This window comes from Schistocerca gregaria, chromosome 1 (genome assembly GCF_023897955.1).
Source record: "Schistocerca gregaria isolate iqSchGreg1 chromosome 1, iqSchGreg1.2, whole genome shotgun sequence".
In the NCBI taxonomy this organism is placed as follows: domain Eukaryota; kingdom Metazoa; phylum Arthropoda; class Insecta; order Orthoptera; family Acrididae; genus Schistocerca; species Schistocerca gregaria.
Genome location: NC_064920.1, coordinates 346,010,351 through 346,037,928, shown reverse-complemented (window position 1 = coordinate 346,037,928; position 27,578 = coordinate 346,010,351). Strand labels below are relative to the sequence as shown.

Here is a 27,578-nt window from a genome sequence, read left to right as displayed (position 1 = left end):
TGCCTAGACACTGTTACCCAACTTTACTTAACTCAAAGTGATAGCTGTTGTAGCCTTCTGTTCCAAGACTGATTTGGTGCAGCTCTCCATACTACTCTATCCTGCACAACTCTCTTCATATCTATATAACTACTGCATCCCCCCCCCCCCCCCCACATTTCTTACTATCACCCAATTAACTGTTCCTGAATGCCGCAGTATGTACTACCAACTGGTTCCTTCCTTTGGTGAAGTTGCACAATAGGTTTCTCTTTTTCCCTATTTGATCCAGAACCTCTTCATTAGTTATCGAATATAATCATCTAGTCTTTAACTTTCTTCTGTACAACCATATTCCAAAAGTTTATACTCTCTTCTTGTCTGTGTTGTTTATTTTTCACGTTGAATTCCAACTACTCTCCTGATAAATATCTTCTTCATAGCTACATTTACATTCAATGTTAAGATTTTACTTTTCCATAAATGTTTTTCTTGATAGTGTAAGTCAAAGAGAGACATTACAATTGACAGTTATTTTGCTTCCCAAACAGCAAAACTAATCTACTAATGTTAGTGTCTCATTTCCTAATTCAATTTCCTCAACTTTGCCTGATTTTATTAAACTACACTCAATATTGTATAACTTGGAGGTTACAGTACAACCCTGTCTGTCTCCTTTCCCAGCTACTGACTCCCACTTATGTCAAACTCGGGGAACTGTTGCCTGGCTTCTGTATGCAGTTGTAGGTAGTCTTCAGCTCTCTGTATTTTACCCCTGGTAACTTCAGAATTTCAAAGAGGGCTTTCTGTTCAACTTTGTCAACATATTTTTTCTACCTCTACAGATGCTATAAAAGCTGGTCTGACTTTCTTCACTAAATCTTCCAAGATAATTTGTAATGTCAGTGTTCCCACATTCCACCAGGACCAAGATCTTCCCCTTGATCTGATCTTCCCTTGGAATGCTTGTATCAGCTATTCCATTTTCTGCATATAAACTGTGTTAGTTTCTGAAATAACTTATTAAAGTGAAGCCTCATTATATACACATTTGTCACCACCTGCCTTCTTTGGGTATAGGGATTATTACATTCTTTTTGAATGTCTGGTAATATTTTGCCTGTCTTACACATTCCCCGTATCAGGTGGAATAGTTCTATTATTGTTGATTCTCCCAAGGATCTTAGTAATTCTGAGGGAATGACATCTGCTCCTGATGTCTTGTGTCCACGTCTTTCAGTCCTATTTGTACTTGTTCCCACAGCATCACATTCACCATCTCATCTTCAACCACTTTCTCTAGAGTTTATATGTTCCACACAACTGACAAAGGACTTCACCAGAACTTTACCCTCTTGCGAAGTACAATTTAATGATGAGTAAGTTTTACAATACATGAACTGGCTTACTTTTACTTTCACCTCAAACATAAGTAAACAGTATACTGGTGACATCACAAAGATTACAGATCATATAAGCTGCTGTGTACAGATCTTAAGAGCTGTAAATTTCTCAATATATTGCATCAGGAGAAAACTATAGGAGACCTCGGGGCAGCAGCCATATAGCCCACAACCGCAATGAGACAGCAGCCAAAAAGCAGATGCTGGTCACTGAACTGCGTGACTGACTCCCATGTTGTCAAGCCATGGACATCAGCTGCAGCCGGCCAACACTTCTGCTTGATCAGCGTCCTTCAGGAGCAACAAGACTTCTGTGACACCGTCCTGGGTGTCAATGCCCTGGACCAGCCTTCAAGTAGTCACTCCAGCCCGACTGAATTCAGTGTCATTGATGATTATGCCAGACCCCAGTCATTGCCCTGTTCCAGATGGTTCACCATGGCCTATAAATGCAGCTCTTCTGCAAATTCAGTGCCGAGAATCAGCATGAAATCTCTGGCCCAGCCAAGTACATATGTCACATGCGGGCACAGCAGGGCCACATTCGGTGTCTGCTGTGTGTCAGCTTGGAATTCTCGCAGTGAGCTCTGTCACCAGCAGTCCATGAAGGAGAGACCTCTGCCTGTCTGCCCAGCCCAGACAAGTAACACTGCACCATCCACATCGGTCCAGACTTCGAATAGAGGCAATGTCATCGCCATGTCGCTGGAACGAAGCGACCTTCTGCATTAGAGATGACCAGGTGGCTGCCCGTGACTGCAGCACGGCTGCATCCTACCACTTCAGCTCGCCTTGCATGCCGGAGACACCAGGGCAGCACTCTGTCTCCCAAGCAGCACATGCACGCCACCCATCATACATCAATGTCTGCAGCTACAACTCCAGAATATTATGAGGGAACTCTGTACCGTGACAGAGAATGGAGTACAATAAGAAGAGTGTCTGAACTGTATGAATTAGTAAAGAACCAATAAAGAGTTGTATCTTTACCAGGACCCATCTCTGCTGCTGTCTTCATCCCCCATCTTTGACAAAGAATCCAGCCCGCACTCGGACAGCCTACCCCTTTCGTCTTTACAATATTTACATCAATGAAAACAATAAATTATTTATTCAGTCCTTCCCTTTAAGATTTAATGCATGGATCAGAATAAAAGCGACATAACATTCACAAAAGCATCCTCTACTTCAAGCTGTTTCAAATCACTACCTTTTTAGTTTTACGGAGCAGACAGAAGGGCTATTAATTAGATACAGAATCACAACACCTGTGTGATATGTGCATCATGGCTACATAATTAGTGATGTGAAACCAATACAATCATTTGTGGTGTAAAAGTTACAGACAAGTTGGTTCTTTAAACAATCAAGGACATAAGAAGGAGAAAAGCACAGGCAAGGAAATCGCTATTCACATGGGAAAAAAGTCTACTAGTACCAAACATAGGCCTTAATATTATGGAAAATAACCTGGGAATGCATGTCTGAAGCACAACAGGAATGGAAATGGATCACGGACTGTAGGAAAACTGGCAAAAAAGAAAATGAAAGAATTTGAATTGTAATGATACAAAAGAGTGCTGAAGTGGACTGGACTGCTAAACAAATGAGGAGGTCCCTGCAGAATAGGGGAGGAAAGGAATATGTAGAAACACTAACTAGAAAACAGAATAATAGGATGATAGGATAAGCAAAACTGATAACAGGAAACACAGACAGCAAAAAATGCTGGGATTTCGGTATATCCAACAAATAATTTTGTGTAATATAATGTAATTGGATGGATTAAAAAAAATTACTCATCAACTGGCAGCAGGAGAACACACACATAAAAGAAGGTTATACTAATGCAAGGTTTCGGTACCAATGGCTGCTCCTTCCAGCAGAAGGGTTGAAGGGATAGGAAGAGGGGTGAAGGAAAACGACAGGAGAGGTTTAGGAAAATCTCAGACAGAATGGATCTCATTTCAGAGTTTTATTTTAGAAAGTCATGGCCTTGTCGAAGTAGTTGGTTAATACATTCAGCACCAGGATAATACTGAGTGACAAGTCATGTGCTTCGAAGTTCTTTTCTGGAGGGATCGGCAAAAGCAAGATTGGATGTGATACCTTGGAAAATCTGCTTCTGAATTAGGCTAGTGGGGTAATTAATGTCCAGTGACAGCTGGGCTGAGAATTTTGGTGTATAGTCATGAAGAGTCTGCATCATAACAAATACTTTTAGCTCAAATGCCAAGGCTGTATGGGAGGGAACACCTAACAGGGAAAGGACGGCAACTGTCACTATGGGAGGGAACACCTGACAGGGAAAGGACGGCAACTGTCACTATGTAAGTACTGTTGTTTGTTAGTCGGTTTAATGGGGACAGAAGTGTGTAGCTGGCCTTCAGTGAGGACGAGATCAGCATCAAGGAAAGTGGCATGGGATTCAGAATAAGACGATGTGAAATTTAACTGAGAGAAAGTATTTAAGGATTCCATGACAGGTCAGCAGCACCATGAATCCATATGGCAAAGACGTCATGAATGTAACTAAATAAAACCATGGGCTGTAGGCTTATGGATGCCAGGAAAGCCCTCTCCAAGTGACCCATGAAAAGGTTGGCACATGACAGAACCATCCTGGTTCCCATTGCATATCCCTAATCAGTTTGATGTCTGCCCCTCAAAGGTGATGTAGTTTTTGGCAAGTATAAATGAGATTAAGGTGAGCGGGAAGGATGTCATAGGTCTGGAATCATGTGGGCACTGACTGAGAAAACATTCAGCAACAGACTTACCATGTTCATGGGGGACATTGGTATAGAGGCAGATGGTTTCATTGCCAACAAGCATAGTGTGTTGAGGGAGTAGGACATGCACAGGTTTCACACCATCTAGGAAATGGTTGGTGCATTTAGTATAGGAGCATTATCCTGGTCTGGTATGCATTAATCGGCTACTTCAATAAGGACATGACTTCTTAAAATCATTCCCTGAAATGAGATCCATTATGTCTGAGATTTTGCCCACCACACCTAGAATAGCTTTCTGTCACCCTCCCAATCTCAGCAATAATTTTGGATGTTGGATGTAGGTGCTACTCTCAGCTAAAGAGATTTGCACACGAGAGGAAATATTGGCAGGCCACAACAAACCATTCAGAAAGAAGTGGATAACAGCTTAGGATAATGGGATATCGCCTAAAACTATACAAAAGAACCAACAGAGAATATACTATAAACATTTTTTGAAGAATTAATAAATGGTTTAAAACAAACTGAACTGATTTAAGCTTGAGTTTTTTAATAGCATGTCTTCAACTGTATACACCCTAATTTGAGTTCAGCTTCTTTTATGATAAGAACAATTGTCAAAAAAAGTAATTCTTATTGTTGTGCATGTGGAGGGAAGGGAGAAGGTGTCATATACTATTATTATTAACACTCTTTTAGCAATTAATCTTTTGATAAAAGAAGTTAAATTAGTGTGCATACAATTGAAGATATACTATTGTAACAATACAAAAGAGAAGAATGGATTTTATTGAAGCTTAAAGCATTGCCATTTCTTTTCAACCTTGTATTAACTCCCATAAAACATTTACTGTTTTCTCTCTTGTTCATTTCTGTAGGTTTCCAAATCTGTTTACTATATTCTGGCATGACTGCTTTGATGCGGTCAATCAATGTTTGATCTATAGTGCACAAGAAAGATGAAAGCAATTGGAAATGTTAGAGTTCCATAATTTATTTGTCAAATCTATTGTCAACCTACTATTTGAGTTTAAGAGCAACAGTCATATTCACAAATGCAATTCTAGAAGCAAAAGATATGCATTGATAAGCCAAAACACTACAATCACTGCCCACTGTGACATTGGATGCCACCCAATGGTGTTGTGGGCATATGACAAGAGTAATGAAAAGTACATATACACAGCAGACATGAACAAGGGATCACCCTAACAAAGATATGGGATGTAAATGGGGAATTCTATTAAGATAAGTAATTCTGACAAAGGGCAGATTATGATTATGTAGAGCCTGTGAATGTGCTTATCAAAAATGGTGAAGCTGGTCGAACGTTCACATGCTACTGTTGTGAACATCTAAAGAAAGCAGTAGGAGAGCAGTGAAACTACCACTAGGTGCTAAATGGTTGGACGACCATGACTCTTCACAGAAAACAGGGTTTGGAGGCCTGTCTGTTCTGAGTCATTCACTTCAAATCGTGCAGGTCATGTCACTCATCATCTCAGATTTTCATGAAACTTTGCACATTTGCTTGTACTTACTAGAACTTGTGCAAAATCTTTTTGCTCTCACACTGCTGTTCTTTTAAATACCGAATCTTAAATGTAGTGATATTCTAATAACTGGGCTCTGCAAGAATGTCAATGCAAAATGGTACTTATCTTCACATAAATGCACATAACTCAGATGTTTATGAAGCTTTTGATTTGGAATTCTCTTCTCAAGTTGAGAAGAACATATTTAACAGATATGTGATTATTTAAGCAGTAAAGTTACAAAGAACAATACAAAAAAGTACAGATATAATGAAAAATGCTTAGATCACATTTCTCCAACCTCATGGGGACTTATAATTGGTCTTAAATAATTCCCAAGACAGTACACATTGTAATAAAATAAAATTATTAATGGGTTTTCTACGAATGGACACACAAATAAATCTGAGCTCACAATACTTTGTGTTGTAATGAATAATAATAATAATAATAATAATAATAACAAAACAATAATAATTCTAAGTAAGATCAACCATTCCTGACACCCACTGCTTCAGATTTTCATGAAACTTTTTCTACTTATTACTTTCTGCATGGCAATAGTCAAAACGAAATTTCTCCACATACTGCAAGTAGTTTGAGGGGAAAAATGGAATTTTTTTTACAAATGTAAATGCCACAACTAAAGTTTGTAATTTGGATTGCAACACTTCAGACAAAAATAACAGCAGTAATAATAATAATAATAATAATAATAATAACAGAAAGGATATTTTCAACATGCCAATTGTCATATTTCCTCAGATGTCACAGAAGGGAAGTATCTTTATTGGAAAACAATTAGTAACTAATCTTCACTTGATGAAATATAGAAAATCAACTTAAGCTGTTGTGGTCTAATCAATGACTTTTAAATATGTAAAACACTTTCTGACAGCTGATACTAGATTTATTTTTATCAAAACTCTGATATTATTTAAAAAGAAAAAGAAGAAGCACCTTGACTTTTGATAGATATTGGATGCTTATTTAACATACATCATACCATTGCGCGGAAGATCATTCAAACCAGATTATGTAAATCGTCAACCTATAGTGGGGCTCCCTCATGAAAGTACAGAGCCAAAAGTTATGAATTTAACTGAAACATTTTCATTACATGAGTTAACTTTTTTTAGGGTGTCAAATTAGCATCTTTAAACTACAATTTTTCTAGCCACACTAATGTTAATTTAAAATGTTCATGCTCTGCAATGAAGATCTCTGAAACTATCAATGAAACTTCTTAAGCACATTTCTGTTTTTAATCCACTGTGACAAATTATATTCTGTTAACTTCATATCTTTTTCATTGAAGTAATAAATTCTGCCTAATGATGTTGATTTAGATACACCAACAGCACAAAAAAATGTTTTCAAAAGGCACAAAACTAGAGTCTTCCTTCTCAAGCCCAGAGAATGACACTGCTGGTCCAGGTGAGTGGAGAAAAAGTAGTTCAACATCTCCCTCTTCACCACAGACATTTCTGACAAAGGCAAAGTGCCACCTGTCATAATATACAGCTGCTACAAAAGAATTTTGATGAAGACAAGTCCATGTCCATTGTGGGGCATTTTCAGTGAAATAAATAAATAAATAAATCAAGGATTGCTTTTCAGAAGAAGTTACTCTTCTAATTTCTAAAGAAACACGAGAAAGTGTTTTGTAATGGTAAACATTTCTGGTACAAGTTATTGTGGAGCTCATCAAAAAACTCTTCTTGAGATTCTAGGGTAGGAAATCTACGTTGACTTTTTCTAAGACGAGAAAACAAAACATCTGTCAACATCAGCTTTGCAGAAATCATAACACCAGATGTAGTTGTTATTTGTGAATTACCCTCTAGTTGAAGACTAGCTCTACTCAATATATGTTTTATAGTTCCTGCCAAACCATTGCAGGCCATGGCCAGTAGCAAAAAAAGGAATGCTCAGCTTAAAGAGAAAAATCGCTTTTGTGCTCATACAAATTCTTATATTGAGCAAGACATCCATCAATGAAATAATGCACTTTCTTCACTTGTGGGTACTGCTCTGCCACCAATTTAACCATTCCTATCTGGACAAAATTACAAATCCTGCATCATGTTCCATATCATCAGTTATAAAGCAGTGGTTCACTAACACCAATTTGTTTTCTTCATTTACCACAAATCACACATGGCATGGATTGTACAGCTACTTCTTGTCCAGCAGTTCCAAATCAAAAGCTTCATAAACACCTGAGTTATGGTCATTTACGTAGATAAATACCATTATGCATCGACATTCTTGCTGAGCTCAGTTATCAGAATATCACCATATTTAAAATTCTACATAAAATAAAGTTATAGTCTGAGACCAAAAAGATTTTACAGAAGTTCCTATGTTATAATTACAAGCAAATGTGCAAAGTTCTGTTAAAAATCTGATATAGAGGTTACAAATCCTTGAATTATTACGTGGAATGACCCCTTGTGAAGTAGGATAGATGGTCATCTGTGGCACCTCTGCTGAAAGAGCGCAATGCTGGTGCATGCCCAAGTCTTTCGGAGGACACCGTTCACATACAGTGTTGAACATGGAGCTCTGCAGCACACCACCCCTGTGTGTTCACATGCTGACCCAATGACATTGTGAATTACGATTGCAGTGGGCACGGGACCATCGGGATTCGACTGTCGATCAATGGAAACAGCCAGCTCTTCGGATGAATCACATTTTTTTTACACTAGGTCGATGGTCATCTCTACAAATGCCGTCATCGAGGTGAATGGCAGCCTGAAACATGCAGGACATCACAAATGCAATCTGGTGGGAGCAGTTATTATGCTTTGGGAGACATTCTCCTGTGCTTACATGGGACCTATGATAGTAATTGAAGACTGCTGACAGCTGCAAAGCACCTGCATTCATTCATGCTCGATGTCTTCCTCGATGGCGATGTCATCTTTCATCAGTATAAGTGTTCAAATCTCTGAGACAGTGCAGTGGTTTGAGGAGTATTATACTGAACTCAAATTGATGTCTTGGTGACTAAATTAGCTTGATGTGTATCCTATGGAACTCACCTGTGTCGGACACCATTCCCACAGAAACAAATCAGTGGCCAGTTATTTACAGGAATCACATGGCCTGTGCATGGGCAACTGATGCCACATACCTCCAAAACCCTACCAACAAACTGTCGGATACCTGGTACACAGAATCAGTTATGTATTTTGTTCCAAAAATGTCCAAACAAGCTTATAAGCAGGTGGTCATAATGTTTTTGCTCATCAGTGTATGCTATAGCACTTCTAATTTAGGCACAAGAAGCAGTAAGTGACACAGCTACAAAACTATTTGCAATCTATCCATTGAAGTAAAAGTCTCACGGACAGTCTTAGCATATATGTAAATAACTGAATACGAATATGTAGTCACGTACCAGTAAATGAGAAGCATGTTGCCATACAAACATAAATAGCTCAAGTGAGATGTTCAACAATAGAAGGTTTATCAAGCAACTGGTACGCAACTAACTCTGAAAACAATATTTTAGACCGATATCTATAAGAACACAAAATTGAGAAACATATGATCCACATAATTTTTGTCATCGAGCAGATAACAATTCAAATGTTACAGAAAGACAATCACTGATTGTCCTGAAAATAGAACCTATTTTAAACACTGGAAAATAAAGGATGGAATGTAAGAATATAATGAAAAGGATGGTTGATTCTTACCATATTGCAGAGATGCTGAGTTGAGAAAGACACAACAAAACGACTTAGAAAGTTTCCTTTATGCCAACAAGGCCTTTGTCAAAAATAGAAAAACACACAAACACACACACACACACACACACACACACACAAACACACACACACACACACGACTAGGTTCAGCAACTTTGGCGATCAGAATAATTGCCAATTTTGAGGATATAGAAAATAGTAAGTTAACATACTTTGCATACTTTCACTCTCTGATTTCATACAGAATAATATTTTGGGGTAACTCAACATTTAGACAGAAAGTATTCACTACTCAAAAGAAAGTGGTTAGAATAACGGCTTCATAATCGCATATCTTGTAGGCATCTTTTTAAAAGATTGGGAATTCTTACAACAGCCTCACAATACATCTACTCACTAATGAAATTTGTTCTCAACAACAGGGACCAGTTTAAAAACAACATTGACGTTCATGATTATAATATCAGAAAAAATAAAGACTTACACTATCCTTTCCTCAACCTATCTTTGGCACATAAAGGGGTAAAATATGCTTCTATAAAAATTATCGACAAATTACCAGATGAAATAAGGTGTCTGACAGACAGCAACAACAGCTTCAAAAATAAATTGAGATCGTATCTCCTTAACAGCTTCTTCTATACCATACATGAAAACTTGAATAGAAATAAATAAATCTATAAATACAGTATACGCATTTTGTGCCATTTAAGGGACTGGGGTAAATAACAGAAATATTAATCTTTAACTCTGTATTGTAATATATATATTAAAAAAATTTGTTTCATATGTGCATTTCTTGGGCACTTGACACATTTCACATCATAACGGCTACCGTACTGTGGGATTGACCAATGGAACATGAAACCAACTAACTAACTAATGCAACTCACACACACACACTTAACAACAGTCTCTGGCAGCTCAAGCCAGACTACGAGCAGCAGCGCATTATGGGAAAGGCAACCAGGTGGTGGTAAGGAAAAGGCTGGGATGGGGAGGGGGGAGGGATAGTACGATAATGGTGTGGGATGGTAAAACGCTGCTGGGAGCATGCAGGCACGAGGTGGAGAATAGGATAGCTGCATGTAGTCAGGAAGTCAGACGGAGAGCAAGCGACAGCAGAAAAGGAGGGAAGTAAAAAGGCTGGGTGCGTTGGTGGAATAGGAGGCTGTGTAGCACTGCAATGGGGACAGAAGAGGGGCTGGATGTGCTAGGACAATGATAAACGAGGGTTGAGGCCCGGACAGTTACGGGAACATAGGATATATTGCATACATACATTCATATTGTATAGTCCAAAGTGACTAAGTTTGTAACCAGAGACTGGTAGATGACATTGGCATATGAGCACATGTTAAGTTACAGCATCTGATTAGATTTGTAAGTAGCCTACAGCCTTTAGATATGACGACGAGTGAGTACTCAAAATGGTAACTAACTATAACATTATATCAACTGCAATAGAAAATAAAAGAAGGTATTATTAAAATGAGGATACTATCTCTTCTACTCAGTTTATTATATTTTTGAACAACCTGAAAATCAGAAAAACATTTCTCCTCAGATGGCTGAAATTCTGCTTGTTTGTTGTGCTTGCTAAGTTTTTATTTGTTTTACTGGAGATACTAACTTCATGTGGAGAGGAAGGAAAAAAGGAAAGCACATATAGCTACAAAGTAATTGGTAACTGTGATGTGAACCGAAAAACAAAAATCAAGACCTGATCAGAAATTGTACAAATGACATTTATTAGAAGAAGAAATGTGTTATGTTACCCCATTATTTCATACTTCATCAGTATAAAATACAGACTGCTCTGCTCTATAGATTCAAAATTTAGACATTAAAAGAGAGCACTTCAAGCAATTGGAGGCTTTGGAAAAACAGCTTAGAGAAGAAACCAGAAAGGATCATGAGCAGAATATATTAGCAACAAGCAAACAATGGAAAGTCCAAGTTGGAATATCAAGAATTATGGAAAGGAAGACTGCTACTTACCATAAAGGTGACACAGTAACTTGAAGGCAGGCACAGCGAACAGACGGTTACACATTACACTTTTGGCCAAAGCCTTCACAAGGTCCGACTGGCCTGAGCTAGATAAGTAGATTTGGACTTAAGGGGCTAAACTGCAAGGTCATCAATTTTTTCACCCATTAAATAGCAAATTAGGAGTGGTTGTCAAAGAAGGGGGACAAAAGGCAAAATCCTGGAAAGCCTAAGTGTAACTAACATATGTAAAAAATGCACAGACAAAACGTTAAAAGATCAGTCAAGACAAGGCAATAAAATCAAAACATTAAAAAAGAATAAAGAGAATATAAGGTGGGAAGAGTAGAGACCAGACTGGTCCATTGAGCAAGGGCTGCCAAGGGATCCTTGTGGAGGGGGGAGGAAGCATGCCCCACCAACCCCTCAGGTGGGCAATGAGGACAAAAAAGCCCTACCTTACAGGGATGAGTGAAAACTACAGTCATAGGCAAAACGTAAACCAGGTCAGCTCTTTGGCATTGTCTGATAGTACCAGAGGTAGCGTGTCAGGAAGATTAAGATGTACCCTCAAAGCAGCCAAATTAGGGCAGTCTGTGACCATCAGGCGGGCTCAGAATCGGTAGTGACGGGCGTCCTCACGTAGAATGTGGCCATGGGTCAGCCAAATGTGGCTGAGTCGACAGAGGACAGTGTATTCTCTGTGAGAAGCATGCAAGGAAGACCACCTCATGGTCATGGTCTCCTTAAATGTCCTCAGTTTGTTTGGGGAGATCAGGGCAGACCATTCTGAGTTCCAGACTTCCAGCACCTGATGGCATATAAACAAACAAAGGTCCAGTTCTGGAACTCCCATTTCCAGTAGAGGTCAGCTTGTTCATTTACCAAAAATCCCAACATGACTGAGGATCCCAACAAAAAGAAATGGTCATCCAGCTTGATGGAGATCAGAGACAAGATCCTGAAAAGCTGTAACCAGTGGGTGAGGAGAGTAGCACTGGACTATAGGCTGAAGGCTGCTAAGGGTGTCACTACAGATTAGGATACTCTTGCCACTGCAAGAATGAACATGGCTAAGAACTAGTTTAATGGCCATTATTTCAGTGATGAAGACACTACAGCCGTTTGGCAGAGAGAGGAGTTCACTGCACCATGCAAGTGTGCGTGCAAAATGCCTGTTTGTCCACCGATTGTATCCAATCCTGGATATATCTCGAGGGCAACTAAGAACAGGTGGCAAAAAATTAAAGAGTCAACGGAATCTTTTGGACCAAAGGAGACTTCGAGACAAGTCTGAGGTCAGGGCATAAGCCATGGGGGTAGGTGCGATGCCTCCATGACCAGAGCCAACAGTGGGGGAAATTGCAGTTCCCAACAGGGACACTGGAACCATGTAGCAGTTGTAAACACAGCTCTGGGTCACTGTTGCAGAAGGTAGAGCTCCCTTCTGGGGAAAAGGACACAGTAGTTGGGATCTTCAGGAAAGCAATGAATGTGTATAGTGTAATTCAGTAGCTGCTGTTTGCGCCTGGTTGGTAATGGAGGGGCACCAGCCTCGACATGTAGGCTGTTCACAGGGATAGTCACAAGCCACAGTTTACAGTCATGTACTGTCACCAACTGAGATGTCAGAGCATCCACTGACATAGGTTCTGCGGAACATTGCTTGGAGAGATCTGGTCCTCAGGGGCCAACAGGATCCCCACCTTAGGCACAAAGGGGGTACATATAGAGTCCAGTGGTTTGGGGGCCACATGAGTTTCCTTCATCTTAAAGGACTTCTTTTTGTCCTTCTAGTCCTTCTCCTCCTTCGAAGTCGCAGACTGGGAAAGTTCCTCTGAACTGTTTTCGGGGACAGAGGAAGAATGAGAAGTCCAAAGGCCAGCAGCCTATGATTCCTTTAGCTGTCTGGCTGTGGAGCAGGAGGAACCATGGAAGGAAGAGCACCAAGGGCATCTTCCTAGCTAGCGAAGCCAGAGTAGATGAAGCACCTCTAACTGGGGCTGGGAACTGGTATCCCCGGGAGGTAAAGAGCCAATGCTCCCAAAGTGAAGGTGGTTGAAGAGCCAGGAAGGCCTCAACGCCTAGGGGGGCAGATATTAGCGGATGGTTCAGAGGGCCCACTGTTAGAGGCACAACAGAGAGGATGACAACATTTTGGCTGTAGCGTAAGACTCTGTCATTTGTATGAGATTATGCTGCTCATACCTTTATCTGGTCTTTTGATATGTGAGCTTGTACAGGGTCTTCTACTACTTTTCTTCTCATGCTTAAAAATGGAGCACTCCAGTGAGCAGGAAGAGTGGAGCTTACCGCAGTTTACACAGATGGGCAGTAGGGGCACAAGGAATGTTTGCGTGCAAGAAATACAAGGGGGCTCAAATGAAGTATTTAATTTATTTATTTTTTATTATTATTGAACGCAAATGGAAAACAAGTGTATCAAGTCTCCTTGTCTAACACACTTCCTCGAACATGTAGGGAGTGAACAGATTCCTCCTGGGTTGGGATCTTTTGGTCATGTGCGCAGTCACTTGTGCACTGCCTGCTGCACCTCTTTGTCAGAACAAAATTTCTTTCCTACCATCACCTCTTTGAGCGATCGAAACATGTGGTAATCACTCTCCGCATGGTCTGCTGAGTAAAGCGGATATGGCAAAGTATCAAAGTGCAAGTCGATGGTTTCAAGTGTTGCATGAGAAGTACGAAGTCAAGCATTATCATTCTACAAAATACATCTGTCATTAAAAGTCCACACCACTTCAACCTTATTACATCTGAAGCTGATTTTTTAACATATTGGAATATGACTCACTAACAATGGTGTTTCACCTAGCCACACAGTGTTCCAAAACAATGCCTCGTTCATCCCAAAAGAGGGTCAGCAAAATGTTCCCTGCAGATGGGTGAATCTAAAATGTATTGGATTTTAGTGATGAGGAATGATGCCACTTCTTGCTTGCTCTCTGTTTCGGGCTGGTAATATGGTACCCAGGTTTTGTCTCCATTAACCATCATATTCTGCTTCAAATTGCCATGAAAGTTCTTCACAGACAACTTTCAGTTCTGAAGTGAGCTGCCATGGCACTACAGATACTTTGCAAAACTTAAGCACTTCACAAACACGATGTGTTGAGCCATGATTAATGTTCAGATTTGTGGCTATTTCAACCAGACACATGGCAATTTTCCATCACAATGTCTTCAACTGTTTCAGCGCCACAATGTGGTGTGCCTCACTTGGGCGCTGAGCATCTATTACAGAAATCACACCATTTTCACACTTTCTACTCCATTCATACACTTGTGCAGTGATAAGACATGCATCACCATATTGGATCTTCATATGTCATTGACTTTCAGTAGGTACCTTCACTGCTACGAAACTATCACAGAATGCTGCTTGTCTTTGGTGCATATCCCAAATGGGGCAGCCATTTTGAACTGGAATTGTGGCCATGTTGTGCTTGTATGTAAGGCATTCCTTACATCACTGGTTACAGTGCTGCCAACTTGCAGCACAATGGTGTAAAACGTCTATTTTTAATTACACTTCTTAGGTTTTCATTTGACTCCCCCTTGCACCAATTCTGCTTGTTGAATGTTTGGTGGAAGGTGATTCGAACATTAGGAAAACAGTGTGCACCCAAAATTGAACCTGTAGGGCTCCCTTTATGATTTCTGCCCAGTCAATAAAATTTTCTACCTTTCCAACATTGTTTGAATTAATCAGCACAACTTTTTGCACTCTGTTTGTTAAGTATAATTAAAACGAGTTATATGTAAAGCCATCAATTCCATAAAAATTGAGTTTTTCTTTGGAAAGACCTCAAGAAGTACCAATTGGTAGTATTTTGCTATTTAGGGCTTTTAATATTTGATGGGTGAATGTGTAAATAGCATTCTCAGTTAAGTAGCCCTTCTGAAATCCAAACTGAGATATGCTAAGTAAATTGTTTCTACTTAAATGTGAGGGTACTCTTGAGTGCATCTTTTTGAAATATTTTGGAAATAGGGAAATTGGATGATAATTAAGTATTTCTTGTCACCCTTCTTTAAAAAAGTCTTAACAATTGTGTATTTCAACCTGCCTGCAAAATTGCCTGCACCAACTATACATTACATATATTGCCAAGGATATTACTAAGTAAGTCAGAACAACTTGTCTAAAATTCCCTCAACACCCAAATGCTTTAATATAAAATTTGTTGTTATTACAAGAAGATGTCAAAACGAGATACCTCTGAAAAATTTTAAGGAATTCTGATCCATCCACAAATGAGATAGACTAAAACGCTACTACTTTGCTGATTCTTGAGTATCACTTGTCGGTTTTTGATCCTGAGAAAGTAGAATTAATTGAGGAGAAAAAGAATATATAACAATGAGCTTCATATTCTGTTGGGAGTTAGCTTAGTCAGCACAAAAATGTCATGGTGATCTTTAATGGTGAAGAATTTTAGAGAGGCATTTGCATCATTACTGTTAAGAAGTTCCAAGAGGAATCACTCAACATACTGCTTCCTTCCACATTTATATGTAAAAACAACTATGACAACAGCCTCAGAGAAATTCAAGATTATATGGAGGCCAGTTCATCGTAATTTACACACAACATTCACAAACAGAAAACTACGGTCAGCAAGAGCATGCCTGGGTCTCTCTCAACCTCAATCCAACAAAATGCTATTTCTGCAGTGGAACAGACTGTATAAACAGTAGCATCAATCCATAACACCAGACTTCAAAAAAGAAACAAGTCAAATCAAATACACTGTGGTCATGCAGAACTGAATTATTAACAAGATTGAACAGCCTATGTTAAGTAATACGTGGAATTCTAACACAATATAAAGTGCTAAACAGTAAATATAATTTACTGTAGAGTTAGCCACTGTTTTAATATAAGTGTTACAGCCCATTTATCTAGGGCTGTGATGCTATCCAAGCTAAAACATAAAATATATTCTGAAGAATTGCCAGTTCTGATAAATAATATCACCTAAACGGAGGAGTCTTATAATTACCTGCAGCGGGATTCTTCATAGTCTGCTGAGGAGCAAGGGCAGTAGGGGGCATAACTGGAGCAGGCAGCAACGTCACAATTGAACCTGGAGGGGAAAAAAAAATGATTTTCAGGTAATAAAAGGCAGACAATATAATTCTGTAGAAAATCCAACAATCCGCAGCAGCCACAGATAGTACTCATGTTTGCATGAGGAGTGCCTGCTTGTGTGAATGTGTGTGTTTTCTTTTCTGAAAAGTTTTGGCCAAAAGCGCAATGCATAACTGTCAACTCAATGTTTTAGTTTTGCAGTAAGTAGCAACCTATCCTTTTCTTAATATCGCCTTAGACACAGCCTTCCCTGTGTAATGAGTGGATTTTCACCATTGTTATGTATAATACTTCCACATAATTTAGCTTAAGCCATAACAGTCACACTTATTTCGGTATTTATTCCTGGAGCCACATCCGCTTCCATAGCTGAGTGGTCAGCATGGTTGACTGCCACGCAAGTGACCAGGATCTGTTTCCCAATACTGGCCAAGACTTTTCCTTGTTGGGAGGTTTGCAAGGGGTGCACTCGGCCTCATGTGGCCAACTGAGGAGCTACTCAACCAATAAATCAGTGGCAGTTCCAAAGTCAACAAATCCAACAATGAATGTAAAAACAGTGTGCTGACCACATGCCCTTCCATACCACATCCGATGACGTCATTGGCAAAGGATGACACAGTGGTCAGCCTACCCCAATTGGTCCACCTATTGCCAGAAGGCAGAACTCTCCTGCAGCTACAGTCTTCCCATTTCGTTCATGTTTCCCCTCAATATGTACAGAAGACAGTCCAAAACATTAAATTCTGTACAGTAATACGAAGTCAAAGTCTGGTATGGTCTCATGGAATCTGGCTCATGATGGAGACACAAGAGTATTAAAACCTTGACAAATGCATTCACAGTTTGTTAGCAGCTCTGCCACTCCCACATCTACAAAGACGGAGCCATGTGGCCCCAGATAATGCATCCCTATGGAGTGCCTTAAAACTGGGGCTTTCCAGCTATGAGAGAAAACCCTGACAGAAAATCAGTTAAGTGCAGTTTCCTAGGGGTGGCCTCAGTGCTTGACTACTCTCGTACAGAGAGGGAGGGGGGGGGGGGGGGGGGGGGGGGCGGCAAATCAACTCAAAATCTTCACAGAAATAAGCCAGATGGGTCTCAATAGACATGATCCAGAAATGTCAAGACCAGGAGATTAGGAATTTCAGAAAGCGTAGCATCAGCAACATGGAATGTATAAGGACTAGGACACAAAGAACAACAACTAAACCGATAATTACAGCAATATATGTAATAAATGAAACAGGAAAAACTGAATGTTACAAAAGAATTGAATGGATATAGAGCGATGTAAATTAAAAAAGCGTGATGCATAGTCTTAATACGGTACTGATGGACTATAAATGGGAAAACTTATTTTTATGTGAATGCAACAATTGTAACAGTACAGCTGAAAAAAAAAAAACTGGGGGCAGACTTATTTGACAACAATTTATGTGTGTGTATTCCAGAACATTGGAAAAAAGAAGAGCTTTTTTGCAAAAATTTACACAAACAGGTGGACAACCACTTAACAAAAAGAAAAGAGCTTAATACATACGAAGGGAAGATATTAAACATCTGGAGCTGTGGGAACATACAGAGAGCTTATTTCTTGGCCATTAGTATTTATTAATACTAATGGGCAAGGAACTAAGCGATGATGAAATATTCACTCAATTACATAACAATTACTTATACATTCTTTCAGAAAAATGGTATTTATAAATACACACAGAAGGCAAAAGACCACTGGTCTCTCATCTTTTATTTTACAGCAAAAAGAAAATTTCTATCACTCATCCAAGATGTAATAAATCCGCAGAGGAAGTGACACTCAGATCATTATCATTTTATAGCAACGATAAACCTGTTGGAACAATAAAGAACAACAGAGGAGTGAAATAAGACAAGAAAGAGAAATGAAGGACCACTGAGTAACACACGTCTTCATTCGGAACAGGCTGTGGGGTGGGGGAAACTCCCCATCTAGCACACACACTTACCTAGACTCACAGCTACAAGAACTGAATATCCTTTTTTTCATTTTGTGATTTTGATGCAATTGTTAAAAAATTATACCGAGAATTTTTTAAAAAAATGTTAAGATGTATCTGAGCAGTGGTGCAGTCTAAAAATCACTATAAGCAAGTCTGAAAGAAAAGGGAGGATGGGATGTGGAGTTGCCTTAGAGAAAGCCTGCCACAGGGTCACACACTACCCTCAAAGTGGGTCAGAAATTTTCCCCTTCTTAGTCAGCCATAATGATGTGCCACTGCCAAACCATTTGTTCCATAAACTATACCTTACTGTACTTTAGCTTCTCCCATTTGACCTCGCCAATGAATGAAAGAACAGACAGCAGTATAAATTGTATTAGTGTATGATAAAGGGATTAATTAATAATTCAACAGCTAACATGGTTCTGCCAAAACTGCAGGAATCCAGAACCACAGAAGTATGACCCCTATGGCAAGGTGGCTCTGAGCACTATGCGACTTGATTTCTGAGGTCATCAGTCGCCTAGAACTTAGAACTAATTAAACCTAACTAACCTAAGGACATCACACACATCCATGCCCGACGCAGGATTCAAACCTGCGACCATAGCAGTCGCTCGGCTCCAGACTGTAGCGCCTAGAACCGCACGGCCACTCTGAACGGCCCCTATGGCAAGAGGTTAAGAGTATGCGGGAATAAGTTCTGTCACACATGGAACAAGTTTCAGCAGAAGTTAAGTTTGACACTGTGCACACTGTTGGCTGGCTGATAGTGAGGATGGCTGGCCCATCTGCCAAAGTTCCCACATGGGGCAATGTGTTTAGCAAGCTGGCTGGTGGTATGATGTTCATTTAAAGTGCACAGTTTATTGCAACAACTGGAAGATTTTTCAGCATTTAGCATGATTCTGCCTTACATTCATCAACTGACACAATAATGTTTTTTTTTTCCCCTCCAATGTGGAGACATCTGAAACAACTAAGGGACATTTTAAAGTTAAGTTACAGCCAATCACTCCCTAATATGAAAGCACCTACAGTAAGACCTATCTTACATTTAATTCTTCAGATGTAATCAGGTTTCCCGATTGGCCAGCTGGGGCAAATCTGAGAAACTACCTAAGAAAATAGCACCAATGCAATCACTTTAAAATGTATGGAGCTTCCTACAGGTAAGCAGCACAGCAGTCAACGCCATCTTCTTGGGAGCTCTCGTGCGAGCCATCAAATAAACTTAACAGCATATCTTAATGAATGTGATCAGTTGAAGGATGAAGGAGAGCAGGTAGGTGGTGGGATACTACTGACACTACTGTGTGATGATGTCACTCAACAGTACTGTTGGTGAATGTTATGTCCATGATAAGCCACTTTAATAATACAGTGCATGGCCAAAGTACCCCAAGATTTGTTATGCTGCATATTGGAATGATTATTGTGGTTGTTATGTCCATGTTATGTGAAAAGTACATTTTTTGGTAATGGAAATTTCTGACAGGATGTAAAGGTAATAAAGGTAATAACTCACCAAATAGAATAGTACTTATATATTATTTACAGTTATATTTTAGTTTTGTTTAGATGATATTTATTTCTCTATTTTTTTTTTTTTTTTTTTTTTTTTTTTTTTTTTTTTTACAAATGTAGTTCCAATGGATAACTGAACTGCTCAATGTGTTACTAGCTTGTGATTGTCGATTGTTAACACTTAATAAACAAAATAAAAACCAAGCGAAGACCGCATACTCCATTGCACATTATTATTAACTCTCACCATGGGCACCGCTTGCTGGGGGTTGCATTCCCATAATAAGAGGCTGCCTTTGCTGTTGTTGCTGAGGCAGCCTCATTGGGACTTGTCCCAACCTGAAATGAGAAATGATTGTGTGTCATATATTAAACATGATAAGCACAGAAGCAAATTCAGTGCAGATGTATAACTTACTGAAATGAACTATGCTGTAAGAATTATTCTTCACAAGAAAAGAAAGAGACAAACATAAAAAACTGCAAATATTTCTGTCTGTTATCTATAATGAACAAGGAATCCACTAAACTTGTAGAAAACCACATAGATTATGATATTTAGATATTAACTAGAGGAAAGAACGAAATGGCATTAGAAAAGGATATGGGACAGTGAATCATTTGCAAGTCATGATGGGGAGACAGAATGTGTCAATTAATTATCACGTTGTCTGGGATTAACAGATATTAAAATGCTTTTAACTGTTATGAAAATTTCTACTTACTGTCTTTGAGAAACCAGGCACTGAGTCACCCTAGCCTATTTTAGTTTACTGCAGAAGACACATACTTCCATCAGACATCATCAGAGTAGTGATAATATTCTCAGAGAGGGATGAAGAATAGAGATTCCGTATCACTAAAAGTATTCTCACCAATCTTAGAGGAAGCATTCAGATCCATAAATTAGGAAATCAAAATAGGGATATGTATAAATGAAACACATTGGAATCATCCTCATTTTGCTGATGATAATCCATTGATTCAACTATTGCAAATAAGCTACAACAATGAAGGTAAGAATTTAATAGAGAAAGTCTGAAAGTAGGTCTCAAAAATAAATGATAATTAGACTAAAATAATGTACAATGAACACGCTGAAAGAAAATAGTACAAATTAACAAGGAAATAAAAAATCATTGCACATGTTTTCTTTTTATTATTATTATTATTATTATTATTATTATTATTTGGAGTATTAGAAGATATTGACAGGAGGAATGGCAACTGAAAGAAAAGAAAGAGTAAAAATGACCTGGAGTGCTTTAGATAAACTAAATAAGGTTTTCAAATAACTGATTCCAATGTGTGTGAAAGTTAAGTTTTAATCAGTGTTTATTATTAGTTTTGTTTTATAGTAGTGAGAAACTTTTAGTACTAAAACCCAAAAACTGAGGTTTCTGACTTAGAAATGGGTAGTTGCATCTAAGGAATTACTATGCACACAAGAAAATCTGAAACAAATGGATCAGGGAACTGACTCAAAGAGGAAAATATTGACCACTGTGAAAATGGAGTGTACCGGTACATGAACAAGACATATAACATAAGTTATGGATAGTAGCTAGTCAATAAGCTTTTAGCTAGATTCCAACAAACAAGAAAACGATAATTTCCAAGAATGTTTGCCTATTGAAGCTGCAGGCCCCAAACAATAGATATCGAATGTGTGATTGTAAATCAAACACAAGTGCGAGGTGGTGAAATTATGATAAATTATTTGTGCATAGCTACAAACCTATACGATTTTGTCGGTAATGAGTTAGGATGTCTGGTTTCTTAAGACGTTTCTTCAGCCGAATGCCTGACTTGGAAGAATCCAGTTCCATGCTTACGTACTGTAGAGAATTGTTTGAATTCTCTGGGGACAAGGTAACTTTAGTCGGTTTGATAAAGTATTTTATATTGAGCACTAGCAAAATTTCAATTCTACAAGACATTAAAAGCAGAAGGATTTAACCATGAGTTCGTGAACCATTGTGTAGAGTTCGTGTCTTCCGATGATACCAGTGTTCACACACAGAACACTGAGCAGCTGTGGAAATCAGTGAAATCTTCCATTAATTGAGAGTGACGTCCAAGAGAAAGAGATCCAATTCTATTTGTTTCAATATTTATGTTTCCATAACTTGCGGCTGCAAGGAAACGTTGACACATGTGACACAGTATCCATATTTCTAGATGACATAGCAGTCTACCCAGGCTACGGCAAAAATGGAATGCTTCCTACAGAATATGGGCTTTTTTATAACGACAAGCATTTTAGGCAACATTCTTTTTTTTTTGTCGTGGCTCTAGTTAACACTGTAAACACCGCTTAGAACTGCCATCACCACAGTCACATGGTCGATTTAGAATTGCATGTTTGAAATATATCGTTTGGGGACCGTAGTTTCGATAGGCAAACAATCTTGGAAATGACCTAACACAAGGTAAGCAGTTAACATAGAAAACATGTAGCAGCAACACGGATGTGTATAACTTAAGACTGTAATGCATAGAAAATTCTAGAGGTAATGAGCTAAACTATCTGCACACTTATACACTAGAATCAATGACAAAGCTGATGTCACTAACAACCAAACTATTGCCTTGGAACCTAACCTAGGTCCCAGGCTAGACTACAGGTCAATCTCACTGCCCTACTGATCAATCTCTGATCACATTGCTTCATTCCAAATGAAAGTCAGGACAAATTTAAATTAAAAAAAAAAAAAACACCCACAAAGAGAGACCCATAGGACAGACAGACAGACAGACAGACAGACAGACAGACAGAGAGAGAGAGAGAGTGCAGTGTTAAAAATAAAATAATGGTATGCAAAATGAAAAGCACACTGCAAATAAGAGAGAGAGATACTGCTGTATCCAGACTGATAATGAAGATAATGAAGTATACCGGAAACAACGAGAAATTAGGAGTCAAGGAATAAAAGTGAAAACATAACTATATATTAATGACGAGAATCAAATTATAAATTGTGGCAGGGGCCTACACATGTTATTGCAAAAAAGCAAATATTACCATTAAGATACGGTGGCTCTCAAAACTTATTTTGAAGCAAATAAGAGTAAAATGGAGGTGAAATAACCTTCTCATAACTCTTAATATGGGCTGTGGTTGAAGTCGTTACTGTTACATGTATCCACAGCATCAGAGCTTATACACAGATATGATTAAATGATGGAGTGCACATTGCTTTATTAAATGGAAAATGGGGGACATGGGATTCTATGGTATGGGAGGAAATCTACAAAGATAAATACAGATGGAGGAAAATCATTAAGCATATATATTTTCCTGCCCACTGGTTTTCACAAACAAATGAGCACATAATCACACACAAACAGGTGCATGAACAAATCTGCTTACTGCACTATTATAAGATATTCTCAGAATTATGATAGTAAAACTTTCTGCTCTGACCTAGCAAGATGAGATGGAGTAAAGAACAAATACATCAAGCATTGCAATACATCTTGCTTTACACAGTACTGAAATTGCGGGCTTTTTAAAAATGTGCGAAGACCAATAAACTATTCAGATTTTATTGATTCTATCAAATTACATATTTAACAAATGCCAACAACGTTTTATTCTCCTAAAGATTCTGACTAGCTAGCTCACAAGTACTTTCCTTCCATTTTGTCCCTTCCCATCATTTCAAAAGAAACTAAATAAAATTATTCTGGATTTTTTCAGGAACAAATCACTCTTGTCAGTTACAAAATCTTCCAGAAGTAAGTGAAAACTATGTTTCCTCAGAGAAGTTTATACCAATGGAACTTACAAGCTTTGCAAAGTTGAGTATTTCGTGCTTTATTTCTGAATACAAAACAGACATAGGCCCTAACTGAATTTGAGAACTAGGCCTACGAACGACTTTTTACTGTAACTTCTTCATAATTGTTTATTTTTTCCTGTAACTTCTATCATCATAATTGTTTGATTGCTAACACACAAACCTAGTAAGTACATTATTATGAAACAGCTTCCAGCTATTTACAAATAGTGTCACACTCTAAACCCATCATCCACATAGGCAAAGGAATTAAAACTAAGAGAATGGACCTAGTGCCACTTAAGAAAACTTAAAATTACCTACACTGGTATCAGATTATAATCCTCAAGAGTAATCACCAATCACTTTGATGCTCCTTGCTACAAACAGCTCAAACGGAGTTGGTAAAATAGTGTGCAAAGACAATTAGACTCCATCTCTCTCTTTCTTAGTGCACGGGCCTATGCCTATGTGGCAACATCTTACAAATAACAAAAACTAATCAAATCCTAGTTCGTCCCACACAGCACCATTTCAAGGTACAGCTTCGAAGTTATCCTGCAATATTACTGGGAATTCAAAACCTGTTTTATTGTTTAGGCACGTTCTTCCGAAGCGTTAAGAGCTTAAAACGGCGGCAAGTACCCGATCGAAATAATGCATCTATTTATCAGTTCTTACGCATCATCCATAGCACTTTCATAGCAGGCACACTGGACATTAAACGCAAATTCTCGTGGTTGAGGGCTGTGTTTTTTATTTACAAATGTTCCTCGTTCCCAACATTCATTTCAACTTAAAACTGCTACAGCAAATATTTTCCGGTAAACCGACATACAGCGCATTCCACAAAAAGTAAACACAAAAACATACACAAGCACTACATCCTCGATAACGAATACGCGCAAACACACAGACAGCGCCACCACACCAAAGTATTACGTCCAGAAAGCCATCAGTCCAGTGCTTTAAGACCCAACATAATACAGACTGGTATTTCTAGTTATCAAACAAAGGTGCTTCCACAACACTGACCTGCTTGCATCTCTGAGTTGATTTGGTGGAATCGGCATTGTCTGCTGGTGATGCAACATAATTAGATCTATCACAGCGGCGTTACGGAATTAGAGAGAGTAAATAATTTCTATACAAATCCTCAAATGCTGTAGTAATGAGTAGCTTCTCTGTTGCAAATTACCGGTAAGCTCTTTAACGTATTATTAACACTCAAATCTTTACTCGATTTCACTTCAACCTCAATTAATCAGCGCCCTTATTAGGTTGAGATGAAAAAGACGGGTTTATTGGCGTTTTAAACCCTCTTATATGTTGGCAAACAGTAAAGAAAAATTAAAACTAGCATGCGGCCATGTTGATCTTTTCCCACTGAAGTTTATAAGCCCTCGTTCAGATGTCGCAAGAATCGGATCAATGTTGCTATGGTAACAGAATTGTAGTCCAAGCAACACATCTATGGAAACGAGAAACATAGCCACTGATATACAGCTGTTGTTCTTTAATGTTAATGGCGCCAACGAAGAGATCTGAGCTAGTCGTGCTGAATTTATATGGCGCCAGTCGAGTGGTTAAAAGAATGGACGGTTCATAGAGCGATATGTACATCTACGTACATACACTGCTAACCACATGAAACGCATACAGAGGGTAGATCTCATTGTATCATATATTAAGATTTCTTTCTGTCCCATTCGCCTATGGTGAGCGGAAGAAAGTAAAGCGACCTGGGAACGAAGAGCGGTCGCGAACTAAATGTGAGTGAAATATTTGTATATTGTTATCTTTATTCAGCTGGGAAGCCCACACATTTGCTGTGTACCTAGCTTTTACGAAGTGCAAAAATAAAATGAATTAAAGGCCAATTCACATTAGCCATCACGTCCTGTCCCGTCGAAACATTCTGCAGTGCATTTCAAATGGCGAAGTCCACACGGCCGTACCGTCACGGCAGCTACGCGCCCTTGTCCACGACAAGAACATTCGCCGCCCGCCAGTCCAGCAGATTCGCCGGGTTTGTAGTGACACATTGTTTCTTATGAGGGCTTGTTCACGGGGCGACTCGGCAAAACGACCGGCCCAGCTGCCGGATGCATCTCCGGTTGCCCACTGCAAAGCCGGCAGCCGGACGGTGCGCCGGGTTCTCAGTATGACATGTTGGAACATGTCTGCGTGTCCACGAGCCGGCAGCTCGCCGGGTGCCGCGAGAGTTCGGTCGCGCCTGGAGCCGTCGCACGTGCTACCTGTTGAGTTTGAAGATGAATGCTGAACTGAATATTGATTGTGAAGTTTTGATTGCATTGGTTGTGGAACGACCAGTCCTGAGGGATAAGACAACCGAGGAATATAAGGATAGACGACAAACTTTGGAAGCGTGGAAGGATGTGTGTACACAACTTAAACAAGATTTTAAAGCGCTTGGAGATAAGGAAAGAAATGATAAAGGTATGTAGTTTGACTTCATCTCAAATTTATTTTTTTCATTTTCCTTACACACCACATTCCTTCTCTCTATTCTATTGTTTGTTTCACATAAAATATGAATACATTAGGCGAACTTATCTTGCCACGAAATTTTCCCATTTTCAGAAATCAAGTAATTAGCGAACTGATTTCTGATAGTGTTCACTGACACGCCACCTCGTACGGCTTGTGTACATGGCAGTTCTCGCAGGTCAGAGTCCACATCTATAGTCGTATCCGCACGCAGAGTGTTAAGACACTCTTCTTTATGGATAAAATTTTGACAGCCTTCATTATGTCAGTCGCAAAATCAGTGGAGACATTTAAAGGTCGGTGAAAAATCCTCCATTTATTGGCCATTATGCCAAAAGCAGACTCTACAAATTGTCTTGCTTTGCTTAAGCGATATTTAAAAATGCGCATAATTATATCATGGTCTCGCCCACCATAGGGACGAAGTAAATTATTATGCAATGCAAATGCTTCATCTGCAACAAAAACATAAGGCAATTCTCCTGGAATATTTTGGAATACCCTAGGGGTAGGTAGGTTCAGTGTGTTTGTCTGCAACTTTTTCCATAAAGACGTTTCTTTAAATACACTTGAGTCACAATCTTTACCATAAGCACCGACATCCACATAAATAAAATTATAATTTTTATCCACTAACGCCATCAGGACTAACGAATAATATCTTTTATACTTGAAAAACATTGATCCACTTTCTTGTGGTTTGATAACTCTGATATATTTACCATCAATCGCCCCTAGGCAGTTTGAAAATTTTGCAGTATTTTCAAACTGATGCACTACATTCAGCCAGTCATTTTCCTCCAGAATGGGCGTATATGTGTTATGTAATAACAACCACATCTTCATACAAACCTCATGTAAAATTCTAATAATTGTTTTTATTCCAAGTCTGAAAATGTAATAGAGATCGGAGAAAGTATTTCCTGTTGAAATGTACCTGAAGTGAGAACAACATATGGGTTTAATTCTACTCTGGCTTTCTTTTCAGGAAAGATGGTAGTAAAAAAATAGGCAAATTTAAGAGATAACTGGATGAAATGCCACAGGAAATTAAACGAAGGAAATAAGAGCGGTTCTAGAGCAAGCAAGAAGCGAAAATATGTATTTTATGAGCAGCTACTTTTTCTAAAAAAAAAAAAAATAGCAGACAGACGAGAAATTTAATCAAATATGCCAGACAATAGTGACGACGTAAACTCCTCTGACAATCAGTCTGAAAAACATTGTCACCAAGTTAAAGAAAAGCCGCAGAAAAACAAAACAGCTACAAATGAGTTGTGCAGAAAAATGATGA

At 38.9% G+C, this 27,578-nt stretch overlaps 1 protein-coding gene across 1 annotated transcript in view; it reads right to left on the bottom strand.

Annotated features, from left to right (window-relative positions):
* LOC126344762 (double-stranded RNA-binding protein Staufen homolog 2-like) overlaps nt 1–25,312 on the bottom strand; it is a 222,343-nt gene extending 197,031 nt beyond the window's left edge. The window contains exons 1-3 of the mRNA XM_050002045.1: nt 24,809–25,312; nt 20,239–20,330; nt 16,394–16,477 (exon numbers count right to left, since the gene is read on the bottom strand). Of these exons, the coding sequence (XP_049858002.1) occupies nt 16,394–16,477; nt 20,239–20,330; nt 24,809–24,867 (235 nt within the window). The 5' untranslated portion in view covers nt 24,868–25,312. The remainder of the gene's footprint in view (nt 1–16,393; nt 16,478–20,238; nt 20,331–24,808) is intronic.
* Nucleotides 25,313–27,578: the final 2,266 nt, after the last annotated feature.